General features: G+C 45.3%; 1 protein-coding gene across 10 annotated transcripts in view; it reads right to left on the reverse strand.

The window, feature by feature from the left end:
• arhgap21b (Rho GTPase activating protein 21b) overlaps positions 1-13216 on the reverse strand; it is a 45429-nt gene that overhangs the window by 24471 nt on the left and 7742 nt on the right. For 6 of the 10 annotated variants that reach the window (XM_081703863.1, XM_035536093.2, XM_035536091.2 and 3 more), the window contains exons 3-7: positions 7078-7254; positions 6582-6603; positions 2888-2980; positions 2704-2782; positions 2565-2619 (exon numbers count right to left, since the gene is read on the reverse strand). In XM_081703863.1, coding sequence (XP_081559989.1) covers positions 2565-2619; positions 2704-2782; positions 2888-2980; positions 6582-6603; positions 7078-7254 — 426 coding nt within the window. Of the gene's footprint in view, positions 1-2564; positions 2620-2703; positions 2783-2887; positions 2981-3222; positions 5391-6581; positions 6604-7077; positions 7255-13216 lie in introns of those variants that run through there. The other 4 variants (XM_081703871.1, XM_081703866.1, XM_081703869.1 and 1 more) reach the window with 3 other exon arrangements.

Raw genomic sequence — 13216 nt, forward strand, 5'->3', positions numbered from 1 at the left:
AAATTTTAGCTAATAGTTTCTAAACATTTAGCATCATTATAATGGGTGGAAAAGTCAGCATTAAAGCAGCATTTGCAGAGCTCTGCCTGAGAGAAAACCAAATCTGGCCAGCTGCATTAAAGTTGCTTTACTTATGTACCACCTGTTATACAGCACACGATTTGCATATTTATCTTGTTAGTAGCTTATCTACAAATTCTTAGTTTAAACAGCCCAAATAAAGAGCAAAGCGCAGGGAACCGCCCACCCTCGACCGCGCATGCCCTGGTTTACAGCAACGGAGGCTTTCTCTCCTGTTTACTAGGGTTATTAGGACGAAATTTCTGTTACCTGCAAAGCCCTCTAACCATGCACTATATACAGAAATTTTGCACCCTGCCTGTAGCCCAAGCCTTGAGTATTTACATTTACATCTGCGCATGGACAATGGGCTTCATACAAGATTTCACTCATACTGTATTTGTAAAGTTGTCCCATAAGACTCTGCCACATCATGATGAACACACTCAGCTTCAGGAACTAAAACGTCAAAAATGACTAAAAAAAATGACGTAGCACATCTTCCACCACCAAAATAGACACACGAGGGTAGGTGTCCCTGCTATGTTGATTTAGAAGGGTATTCATAAAAATCACTTCCAAAAGTTAAAAGAGCAACTTCATGGCATTAAAGACCGAAGTCCCACTTATAAGAACCAGTAAACTAAACACGCACGAGCAATTTACTAACGAATGCTTTCAAGCGAGCGCTGCTTACTCAAGGTCCTTTCTCTAAAAAACTACGTCCAACATTCGACAGAACTGTAAGCTATCAGGATTGACCTCATTACATAAGCCACTCTGAATCTAGACTGATGGAACAGCAAACCTTTTTGCATCTGGACGTCAACAACGAGCATGCTGGTAAATCGGCCCTGGCCAAAGGCAGTCAGGAGAGCAACAACCATATTCTCCACTTAATGGAGCCAAAAGAGAAAGCTGCTGTATTTCATTTTTCAACTGATAATGGCATACCAACTTCAACGTCTGTCTAAACAGCTTCAGCTATTGTTACTGGCATTTCCGCGGAACACTGAAAGATTGCAGTAAAGGCACGCGTGGCAAGTAAAGGTTGAGGGCTAAAACATGAGTAAGATAAAGCCGAAATGAGGAGAGAAATGGAGGAATGAAAAACCAACTGCTGGATCAAGTTGGTCTTTTTTCCTGAAGGAGGTAGCCTGTTTTAAACGGGGGTGGCTGCTATCATAATGGAATCATATGACCAAACCTTACACCTGACCCTCGGAATAGTTCACCAGGAAACACATGTCAATGCAATTCAGAAAAATACCCTGACTACTCACGCTATTAGAAAGATTATAATTACAGAAAGTCTTTCCATGCACATTTTGTGTGGACAACACATTTGAAGGCAGAGCACACTAAACCCAGCAGTGACTGTCAAGTATAAAAGCCTGCTCACAGACTGTTAAGACAGGCTACTATCAGTCACTGTGCATTCGTAAAATGCATCTAAAGGACAAGTGCACCTCATAAAAGTAGCCAGTGAATGCAGGCAGCTGTTTCCAATAAAATGGTTGGCGAGTCTATAACGAGGGTCTTACCCGCTCTGCTGTTAAGGAACAACGGCTAGAAAGGTTTAAGTTGTTCTAGCAGGCCAGTGCAACACGACTCAGCCGTCAGTGATGGAGGTAGGCGGAGTTAATGAGAATAGCGTAGTCCCGCTGAAGCTGCCACTGCCCTGGATACATGCTCACAAGGGTTTCAGAGGGACGCTGCTGAGCTTCAGCTGTGCCGCACGCCGTGCATGCTTCGCTGCCGCAGCCTCACAGCTTGGTGAAAGGTCACCGGTGCCGCGGTTCAGGCTTTGATGCCAACATACAGGTTTCCTGCCCAGCTCTGATGCACTCTGACTACGTGAGGCTATACTTTGACTTGTTTTTTTTAAGCAGAAAAGAACTAATATCACTTAGGAGGAGGAGGACTGGCAGCCTGACAGTTTTGCTGGAGTACAGAGAGACGGCGCTGACTGTGCTCGCCGTCTTTGACCAGCTTTCGTCCCCCGTCTCTCTCAAGCTGCCTGAAAAAACATCCCTTTCCCTTGAACATACTCATCTGCCGTGTCCAAACATCCATAAGTCTAAGAACTCTTAGGCTGAGGCCGGCCTCCTCATAATTAGAAGTGTTGACCTGCTTGGTTCGCTGAAGACAGAGACAGAGACACACACCCACGTGCCTGGGATAGTGGAGGGGAAAGCGATTGGGCCGGTGGAGCGCGGCCTGGTTAGCAGACCCACATAGAGCTGCTGCACACGTGCGCAGGAGGAGTGAGAGAAGGAGAATTTGAGCACTCCTGCTCAGGCAGGTCAGCTCCTCCACCGAACGAGTGAACAAATGGAGTGGCCCGGGATCAGCATGCGCTCCTGGCGCAGCGCTTTGCTACCCCGTGACGGCACTTTCTCTTGCAGCTCCTCCCCCCCCCAAAACATGGCTGTGTAAAAATATTGCACTGATCACCACGGTTTCTGTTTCGGTTAAGCAGGGGCGGCATGCGGGAAGCTTACCAGCTGCAGGATGTCCTCATCCTTCGGCATGACGCACAGCTCCAGGAAGGTGTCGCTGCAAGGGGAACGCGAAAGATGTCAAAACCACAGGCCGGCGCGGATAGCTGCCCTTCCCCTCTGCCTGGGCCGCTTTGCTCACCTGTCCTGGATGAGCGAGATGACCTGCGAGTAGGTCTTGCCAATGACGCTCTCGCCATTCACCTTCACGATACGGTCTCCTGCAGATGGACCAAAGAAAAGCGTGGGGGGGGGGGGGGGGTTTCAGGCACGTCGGGGAATGGCACGGCTGAATGCAGTGTTAGGAAGGCTGAGGTGGTGCGCACCTGTGCAGAGGCCAGCTCCGTGGGCGGGGCCTCCTTCCTTCACCTGCTTCACAAAGATCGTGTCCATTGGTTCCAGTCTATTCCGCGGTCGCCCTGGCAAGGGGAGGAGAAAAGGAAGCGCATCGCCAAAAGCCCAGACCACGGTAAACCTGGCCGTAAATAATGCGGCAGTCACAAGACCAATCCAGTGATAAATGTTTCCAAAGGACCTGCTGAAAGCTAAACTTACCAACTCCTCAAAGTATTACAGCATTGATTTGCTGCTGCAAGTACCTGCTACATTTAGGTCTAAGGCAGTCCAAAAAAAAAAAAAACAAACATTGGTTTTTCCTCACCTCACAAGGGAATTAAACACTCGAGTGTCACTCAAGCCCAATTATCTGGCTCAGAGAGAGGTCAATTGCCGTCACAAAGCCCCTCGATGCCAACGCCATCGGCTACGCAAAGATTGGATCTGCGCACACATCCTTCTGGAGTTACAAGGAGTCGCAAATTTACTGCGCGTCCATCAGATGTCCCGCCAAAACTGAATCCTTTTGCTGAACAAAACACCCGCCGTCACCCAATGCTGGTTCTTTAATCTTACTAACAGCAGCACTTTGAAAGTCTTCTACTCCCAAGCATGCACAGAATCTGAGGCAGAGCAGAAATACGCGAGCCCATTTAGCCGTGACAGGCCAGCGCTTGAGCCGCTTGCACACTTTTTTTTCAGCCCCCAGCTGAGGGTGGGGTCCGATCACATGCGGGAAAGCATATAAACCAAAGACCAACAGAGTGGGCTGGCTGTTTCGGGGCGCAGCGGAGTGTGTGGCGTGAAAAAAAAAAACCTTGCTGAAGTCACGGAGAGGCAATGCTCCCTGGGGTAACAGAAAACACCAAAGCCTGATGGGAGTTTGGAGAGAAAAGAGGAGAGTGTGTGCTGGCAAAGACAGAAAGCTGCTTTCTTATTCTGTTCCTGCCTCTCATCTCTTAGCAGCAGCACACAACACACGGAGTTACATGCCAGGGGGGTCAGGAGAGAGGAAAAGAACTCAACTCTAAACTACAACACTACTACACTCAAACCTATGACGTGTGCAGCTACAATGCCAAAAAACCCCAGTGCAACAATTTGTGAAGGTTATGGTGCTGACTGTCAAGGATGATGTACGAATATTACAGTCCTTCATGCTTCTTTATAGTGTCTGGGGGGCCCTGTGTGTGCGCGTAGTGGGGAAGACAAAGTGGGACATTTAATCCAGACCCTGGAACATTAATCTCATAGAAGTGGAAAGGAATGAGAACAAGACACTGAAAGCAGTGTTTAAACAGGCCACAGGGACACTCAACACACAGGGCTTTAGCTAATCACAGTATAAAGCCAAAGCTTGTTTACATTAAAACAACTGATCGAAGTGGACTCAGTTGCCCAGTAAGAGCTGCTTGATAATCATCTTGCATAAAAAAGCCCTTGAAAGCGTTCACATGCCCTCTTGTGTTCAGATTTAACTAATGCAAGCTTCAGGCACGTATGCAGCTTTTTTTCCTGAAATAACTTTAAACATTCAGTTGCAGTACGCATAAAAAAAAATAAAAACAAAATCTACAGCACATCATCAGATAATAAACAGTAAATATATGACTGACTTAGTTAAAGCGGCTAAGCTTATAGTTGGAGCATCCAACAGAGGGCACTGCTGTCACCTGTGTAAAGCCCATGAAAAGCCATATTCAAAGCATGTCAGACAAATCAGTTCCAAAGAAATTATTCAATGATCTGCAACTCAATGCAAATAATGAGCAGGAATGACGTCTTTTAAGGCCACTAACGTGTGTGAAGCTACTCTGGAACATTTCTGCGCCACTACTGTCGCAGTGAGGGACACCATACAAGGGGATTCATCCTCATTGCCTGCCTGCCCCCCCCACAAAGTTCCTGCAGAGTCAGCACACTCCAAAATGGCCTCACATAGCTCCCAAGGCCAGGGGAATTGCGTGATCCACACACTTAGCCAGGAACAAGTGGAAACACTAAAAGGTCAGTGGCACGTTGACACAGACTTTTAAAGTCCCTGAATTCAAGTAAAAATTCCCAGGCTTTTAGCAGTAAAGTGCTATAATACACAAATTCGAAACAGCTTCAGTTACATGACTACACTAGCCCACCACATTTTAATTCCTAAAATGCTCTGCGTGTTCAACATATGTTGTTGATTCCAATTGTGCATGTGATTAAAGTCAAAAACAAACAAACAAAGCCCCAGGTAGAGACCAAACAACTGGTGCAACTGTTTTAGACCACAGAAACACACAGTTGCCAAAAAAAAACTAACAAAACAGAACACAAGCAGGGAAGACTAGAACTTCAAAGGAAAACAGACAGACACTGAAAAGGGTTTGGCTCAATAGGAATTAAACTTCAGCTCAAAAGTTCACACACAGGACAGAGAGAGAGAGAAACGGGGGGAAGAGAAATATGGTTGTGAACGTTGCCCGAGGCCACTTGTGCGTCCACAGCAACAGCAGACACGGCAGCAGCATGAGTAACGCTGGCCTGCCGTCACCACGGAGACGGCAGTAAGACAAGTAACGCTGGCCTGCCGTCACCACGGAGACGGCAGTAAGACAAGTAACGCTGGCCTGCCGTCACCACGGAGACGGCAGTAAGACAAGTAACGCTGGCCTGCCGTCACCACGGAGACGGCAGTAAGACAAGTAACTGGCCTGCCATCACCACGGAGACGGCAGTAAGACAAGTAACGCTGGCCTGCCGTCACCACGGAGACGGCAGTAAGACAAGTAACTGGCCTGCCGTCACCACGGAGACGGCAGTAAGACAAGTAACTGGCCTGCCGTCACCACGGAGACGGCAGTAAGACAAGTAACTGGCCTGCCGTCACCACGGAGACGGCAGTAAGACAAGTAACTGGCCTGCCGTCACCACGGAGACGGCAGTAAGACAAGTAACTGGCCTGCCGTCACCACGGAGACGGCAGTAAGACAAGTAACTCTGGCCTGCCGTCTCCGTGGTGACGGCAGTAAGACAAGTAACGCTGGCTTGCCATTACCACAGAGACGGCAGTAAGACAAGTAACGCTGGCCTGCCGTCACCACAGGAAACACCTTGCCGAAGCAACATAGAGCTATACAGCAGTTTCCTGTGTCCACTGCTTGATGTTAACCTGCTTTAATACAGCTTACTCATAGCTCAACAAGCTGAGCAAACCTGTGTTAGTAGCAGACAAGAGAAATGACTCAGACAGCTGGCTCTACAGGACTCAACAACCTGCCTCTAGAAACACTGTTCCAATTTGCTGTCTGACAGCTGAAATGGCAGGGCAGCTCATAATGCATGTATCCTAATAATAATAATAATAATAATAATAATACTACACTAAACAAAACACAAACAAACTCCCTGAGAACAACACAGCCAACAAGTTATTCCATTACCTCTGGTGAATCTCTGCATACATGGCGCAAAGTTTACTGTGTCGTTTCTGGTTTAAAATTCCAGTTCCAAATCCAACATGACTATATGGCCCCCAAATTATAATTTTTTTTAACTCAACAAAACATCTGTCGCACAGTAATGAGTAATGCAAGGGCTGGCCATCTAATCAATTCTGACCTACATCAGTCTTATGGCTAAAGTCATTTACATAGATTTAGTTGTAATTGAATAGGTCTCTATACAAAGAGTTTATTAACTCACCTCTGTGATCATTGTCTTCCTCCTAGAATTAGAAGAAAATAAATATATACATTAGAGAAGCAGCATTCAAAGCCACCAACAGGAGTCTTCTAGAGGCCTTAGCCTCCACACATAGTGCTTTCAGCGCTGAGAAGGGGAACTAAAATTACGGCTTAGCTAGAATGCTACGTCTTTATACATGAAATTCCACGTAAACTGAAATTCCACGTAAAGAACCATTTTTAGCTTTGGTATGGGTGACACACAGACGGGCAACCAAACACACACAGAAGACTGTAAAAGGTGGCTGCATTGCACAGTTAGTCATTCCAATTCACAGTCTAGACATATCTGACAGACACTTGCACCATTTTCTGACAAAGCCACCCAATCCTGTCAGCTACGAGCAGCAATCGCTGCAAGGATCCACGCCCGGAGAGTGGAAGGCGGTCCTAGGTGCCCTGCTCAGGCTCGGACCGTGACGTCGACAGCTGTGGCATACCCCGGAGGCGAATACCTTGAAGGTGGAGTGCACGGCTGACTCGGGCGGGTAGACGATGAAATGACGCAGTGTGAAGCCGAAGCCAGCCGAGGTGCGGAGCAGACGCAGCGTCTTTGGCCCCGCCCACCCGAAGGGCTCATCCTCCAGTGGGAGGGGCGTGTCGACTGGGGACTCGCTCTGATTGGCCACATCCTGGGGGAGCAGGAAAACAATGGGTTAAAAAAAAAAAAAAAACCGCAGTGGAAATCTCTTAATCGAAAAGAACACAGAAGCTATATCCAAAATTAAAGAAATGCAATGGTATGTAAAACTATTTCTAAACTTTTGAAAGAAACCAGGAACACCTGTTTCAAATTTTAATCTAATCATGCATAAAGGCCACAGGGGAAAAAAAAGATTGAAAACCCCTTTAGCAGGTAGTTACCCAAAAGCTTGAGCTTGCAAAGTAGCAGGTCATGTTGCAGAAAAATTGCTTTACACAGCACATTTGACCTATACACAACACAAAAAACTGAAGTGCCTCATAAAACCTAAAGTAAATGAGAGGCCCTCAAAAGAGACAAGAGATCAGCAGTTCAGTTTTAAATGTCATTATACAGCTTCGAAATGTGATTAGTTGATTGATTCTGTATTATGGTTACACCCTTTATAAAACACTTCCCTTATCCTCGTCAGGGTAGCTGTTAGCTACAGCAACCAGATTCTAGATCAACAGAGGTTACAGCAATGCTGAAGGGGGGAAATGTCCCCACACTCTTCACCTTCACCTAGGAGACATGTGATGACAAAATGTGCAATTAGTCCTCCTAATTGTACAAATGTGCAATTAGTCCTCCTAATTGATGGTAGTCATTCCATTCTATAAATATCACCGTCATATCCGTCTACTTCCACAACATTTAAATCATACACATTACATTTTATGATTAAGACTGTAACAAGCAGGACATCTCATGGTGTGACCAGTAGACACTCCACCAGTTCATATGTCCTGGGCTGTTTCTTTCGTAAACAAGTCTTCGGTCTCGCCCAGGTTTTGTTAAATCATATTTCCCAGATGACTCAAGAATGGGCACTCCAGCTACACAGCTGTTTACAGGGTATTTATAGGCCCACACCTCACCAATGTTCACACCCATTTCTCCAGGGTCAAAATCTCCACTATGAAAAAACTCTGAGAACCGCGGGGCTATCGCTCTCTGTGTGGAAGAATGCCCATCCCACGCACACCGCTCAGCTCTCAAACATCCTCTTCTAATCTGCTCATGTGAACTCATATGAACTTTGTTGTTCATATGAACTGAGAAGAATCTGCAGGGCCAGTATCTTGTCAGCAACTTGCCACTCCGTGAATCCCATTGAAAAATACATTTAAAAAAAACAGACCAAAAAAAGTGAAGCATGTAAGGATAATGAATGAGAACAGAAGCAGAAAATCACTGATGAATTGTGGAGAAGGGCCATCTGATGGGTCGGTCGCTACCTTCCAAAACACACATTCGCACAAAGTTAAACTCCTTAACTGTATTGAGCCAAACCATCCGTCATGAATTCAAAGGCAATGGCTGCAAAACCCTTTGATGAGTCAACGATGAGCTCACCTCTGGCAGAAAAAGTGGAGGGGGGGGGGGGAAAACACCCCACACAATTTCACCCAAGACACTATGTGGAGGTTGTGCTAAGAAGCATACAGTTGGGCCACTTCTTGCCTGTAACAACCAGCACACGGGGACTCCCGATCACAGCACGAAGCAGGAGCAGTTAAAAGCCAGTGTGTGTACACAAACACTTGAGAAGTTAATAAGTGTCAAATAGGGCACGTGAAGACGACTGCTGGATGGCTGCGCCCGTTTGACAGGCTTTCATCGACGAAGCAGCGCACTTAAGCGCACACCTCACGACGTGCCATCTGTTACGATCCCATTTTAACGAACTGATATTACCTTTCGATACATGAGCGGCAGAGCTCATTTAAGAACAGGAATTGGAGGTATCCCGGGTGAAATACCATGCTGTGTTATGTAAATCATCCCATATTATAAATCAATGTTTATGTGGTCTCATATTACACTCTGTGCACAAGTGGTCGAACAGGAAGGGCTTTGTGGAAAGGAAAACAGCCACAGGGTTTTTCTGTGGTTTTTTTGGAGCACTTTCAGTAGGTGCTGAACAAATCCGTCCATTGCCAACTTAGTCACTGTTGTATGCCAACTGTCCCAGAATACAGATTGTTGCAACAAAAAACATCAAGTGCTCGGCCTTAAAACCATTACATTTTACGCCTGCCTCTGGGATTGTCTGATACGGCATTATTTGGGGTAAAGTTACTAATAAGACTGCAGCTTTCCTATGACGACATGCACCTATTCACCCAATGGATGAGGAAGAGCAGGTGGTGGCAGCCAGCTTTAAGGCATTTCCCAGTTTAGCTCTGAGAGGGAAGCAACAAGCAGTGACTACATGCCAGTTAAGATGCCACTCATTCATTTGTTTAAACCACTCCCCCTCCAGCAGTGGCAGAACAGCGAAGCAGAAGAAATGGGGTTAAAGGTGCTGTTTTTGTCTGCAGACTGAACACATAGTAGGGCAATTCAAAGCAGACTTGGAAAACAACCGGGGAAACAAATGTGCAATCTCCTGGTAACTTGGCCCCCAAAGAACAGCGTCAAAAACAGAGAGAGAGCAATAAGTCAGTCATCGATGGACACCTGTGCAGAATGCTTCACAGTAGACAAGTACCCACTCGACCCACCCTGTATCCCCCGCCCCCCCATCCTGCTGGAGCAATACAAGTGATCAGCATACACATGCCTCCTGTACAGAGACAGGTATTGATTTAGGAGCACAAACAAACATTTCCAAAAGTGCCCTGTGACACGCAAAGAGACGCACAGTGGAAATGCAAGATGAGCAACTGGCTAAAGGCAGGAATTTGGGTCTGCTCTGTTTGTGTAGGTGTGCTTGTGCGCAGTTGCTTTTCTCTGTGACTGGCCCTCCACGTCACTGTTTACACAACAAACAACACATGAAAAACAGATAAGCCCATCCCCCCACCAAACAGATGCAAACCAAAGTAGTCCGAGGTGTTTTGAATATAAGATCACCAAAATTGCAAGGAAACAAGCACGCAGGCACAAATGATTCACAGGTTTCAGACAGCAAATTTCAGTTTTACCGATTTAGTTTCATCAACAACAAAATTTGTCATTCAAAATTCTCATATGTGATGTCCTTGGACAGGAACACAAACAGTAAGAACCAAACTTCTGAAAAAGAAAAAAAGAAATGCATCATTATGCTCATATTGATTACAAAAACAATTAATTGTTAAAACAATTTAATGATAACAGTGAAAAGCTGACTCTATTAGCCAAAAGCTAAGAAAACTTGAAAGGGAAACAAAACTACTACACCTGTAAAAAACTAAGTCAAATGAAAAAAGTTTAATACTGCATGGTTCACAGTTCAGTTTTAAATGTCATTATACAGCTTCGAAATGTGATTAGTTGATTGATTCTGTATTATGGTTACACCCTTTATAAAACACTTCCCTTATCCTCGTCAGGGTAGCTGTTAGCTACAGCAACCAGATTCTAGATCAACAGAGGTTACAGCAATGCTGAAGGGGGGAAATGTCCCCACACTCTTCACCTTCACCTAGGAGACATGTGATGACAAAATTGTACAATTATTGCTAGTCATTCCATTCTATAAATATCACCGTCACATCTTTGACTTTATGCATGTTAACCCCCTATTGCCCCAACGCCCCCTAGCGGGCCCATGGGCAGGTCCAAACTAGCATAATCAAATTATTGACAACATCAAATATTCTTAAAGTACAGGACATCAAAATAACATATTTTAAGACTAATACAAGTACCTGCTTACCGATTTTCACTGTCTATATGCATCCGTTCGCCAGAAATTGCATGCTGAAGATACTGTGTTTTTCGGGTAAATTTCCACAAAAACGTGCCTGCACTTTTGAGCGGCCTTTTAAAACATTCTTCCGGTATACGTTCAGATTTTGTCATAGAAAATTCAACTACCATCAAAACAACTGCGTGACATGTTTAAATGGTATACAGAGTGTTAGTAAAGTTCTTTAATTGCATGCGCACTTCTTTGCGTAAATCACGTGTTCGGTTTCTTCGTAAGAAAACCCAAACTACGCAAGCCTTTGGTTAACTCAAAATGCACGTTACTGACGTAAAAGTGTTCCTGAACAGAGCAATATACCCCCCCCTTTTCTATTTTCTATTGGCCATTGCAGTGCCATCGTCTTGGAGTGACAGCAATTCTCACCTGTGTGTGAAGGGGTAAGGGGGTGGGGTGAGGGGTGACTAGCAGGTGTTTACTTCCAGGTGTTTCCAAGTGTTTCTAGGGCAAGCGGCGTGATTGGCAGCTTTCATCAAATAGAGGAGGCTTAGACAAAAATGTAGACCCCTCACTTGACTTATTTAGTCATCCCTTTAATGTTTAAAGGCCTGCGCACTCTGTACCGTCAGTGCATCAGTGCTGTTAGCAGATAGCCTAGCACATCCGTTTGGCAAAACTTGTACAACCATAAGGCAAAAACGGCACACTTACTCATCTCAAAATCTCTTGTCGCTCCTAAATTGAAAATTCCATTAGAATTTAAGATAGAAGGCGCAAATGCTTGCACTGTAAAACCCTGCACTATATGAATATCCTGAACATGCACAATCACTGAGCTCTCAGGATGGTGGGCTTGTGGGAGACAGGTTTTTCACATAAATGCTTGTTGGTTGTGCAAGAAGTGGCACACGCATCCAAATACAGCTGTTGTGATTACATTGGAGTCATAGCTGACCCAGCCAAATGTAGGTCCCCCCCCCCCCCCTTTCTTACACACCAGCAAAGAGCACAGTCTGTAATGTTACACTCAATCTCCTTTCCCCAAATTCAGCAGGAGAAGAAAACGCTTGTAAATGGACATTTCGTCTTGTCTCTTCCCAAAATGAGCTAGTTTATCAGTTAATCACAGCACTCAGCAGAAAAGTCAGTGAAATACGACTTCAGTGTTTAAAGAGCATTACTAAATGGTCATAATCCATTGGCTGGTAGTCCATAAGATGTCCCAGTGGAGCACTTCATCTGGCAGAGCTGGTCTGCAACTCTCAGTATACATGTCTCATGGATATTTCATATATTGTGCAGAAGGCAGGAAAGGTTCCATGTTTGTAACCTTGCACAGCATTTGTCAATAATGACGTTTACAGGTGTACTCAGGCCTATATTCAAAAGATCCTTATCTGTCTGGGTCAGTTTGGCAAATGGGCTTTAAATGAGGGGTATTAACCAGGGCAGTACCAGTGCAGAATTATTGCATTTTACATCAAATACGGATACTGAAGCACATAAAATCACAATTGAGTCCATATCACTTACTGACAATCTGTTAAAAATTAAACCTGAATCTGAAGAATATTGGAACACTGCACTATTGCACCTACGTAACACTTGAGAATAAAAGCTTGTTTACCATACAGGTACTTACAATACTATAGTTTATAGTCTGCCGTGTCTCTCTCAGATATGGAGATCTAAAGATTTGTCTTATAAGCTGCAGTCTCACTTTCAGACAGCTGCATGTGTTTTTTGCTTGTCTGTTGTCAGGGGGTTTTGGCTTCTTGACATGCTAACGCTTCATCTTCTGACACTCGACGAAAAGAACGTCATAAAAACTGGACCATGCACACAGATGCATTCTACACTCACCTGAGACAATTCTGCATGCACGCGGCACATATCTGCGAGCTCTTCAGCACACCATAGCAGCCCTTCATGTTTAAGGATGGCAAAGAGCTCCAAAGAATCAAGCCACACTGCGAGCCCGTAAATAATTCATTGCGAAAGTGCAGATGCATCTGCACGATGCTCCATGCTCATACAAGGCTTTCGCCCCAGAGCCATGAACAGTTTCCATAACATGGCTAAGAGCAGATGAAGAGCATCATGTCTTGCCATGAGCTTCTGTAAAAGGGTCCTTGATGAGGATCAAGCAGGTCAGAGGGGTCCTTGACAGCTACTGCCAGAGATCCTATGCAACATACGGTCTCAGCACCAGGGTCTTTGGTTAGTTTGCTGTGCGCTCATACAGCGGCACGCATACTGCTCAAAACGTCAT

Source organism: Electrophorus electricus, chromosome 20, assembly GCF_041902795.1.
Source record: "Electrophorus electricus isolate QZ-2024a chromosome 20, ASM4190279v1, whole genome shotgun sequence".
NCBI classification, from domain to species: domain Eukaryota; kingdom Metazoa; phylum Chordata; class Actinopteri; order Gymnotiformes; family Gymnotidae; genus Electrophorus; species Electrophorus electricus.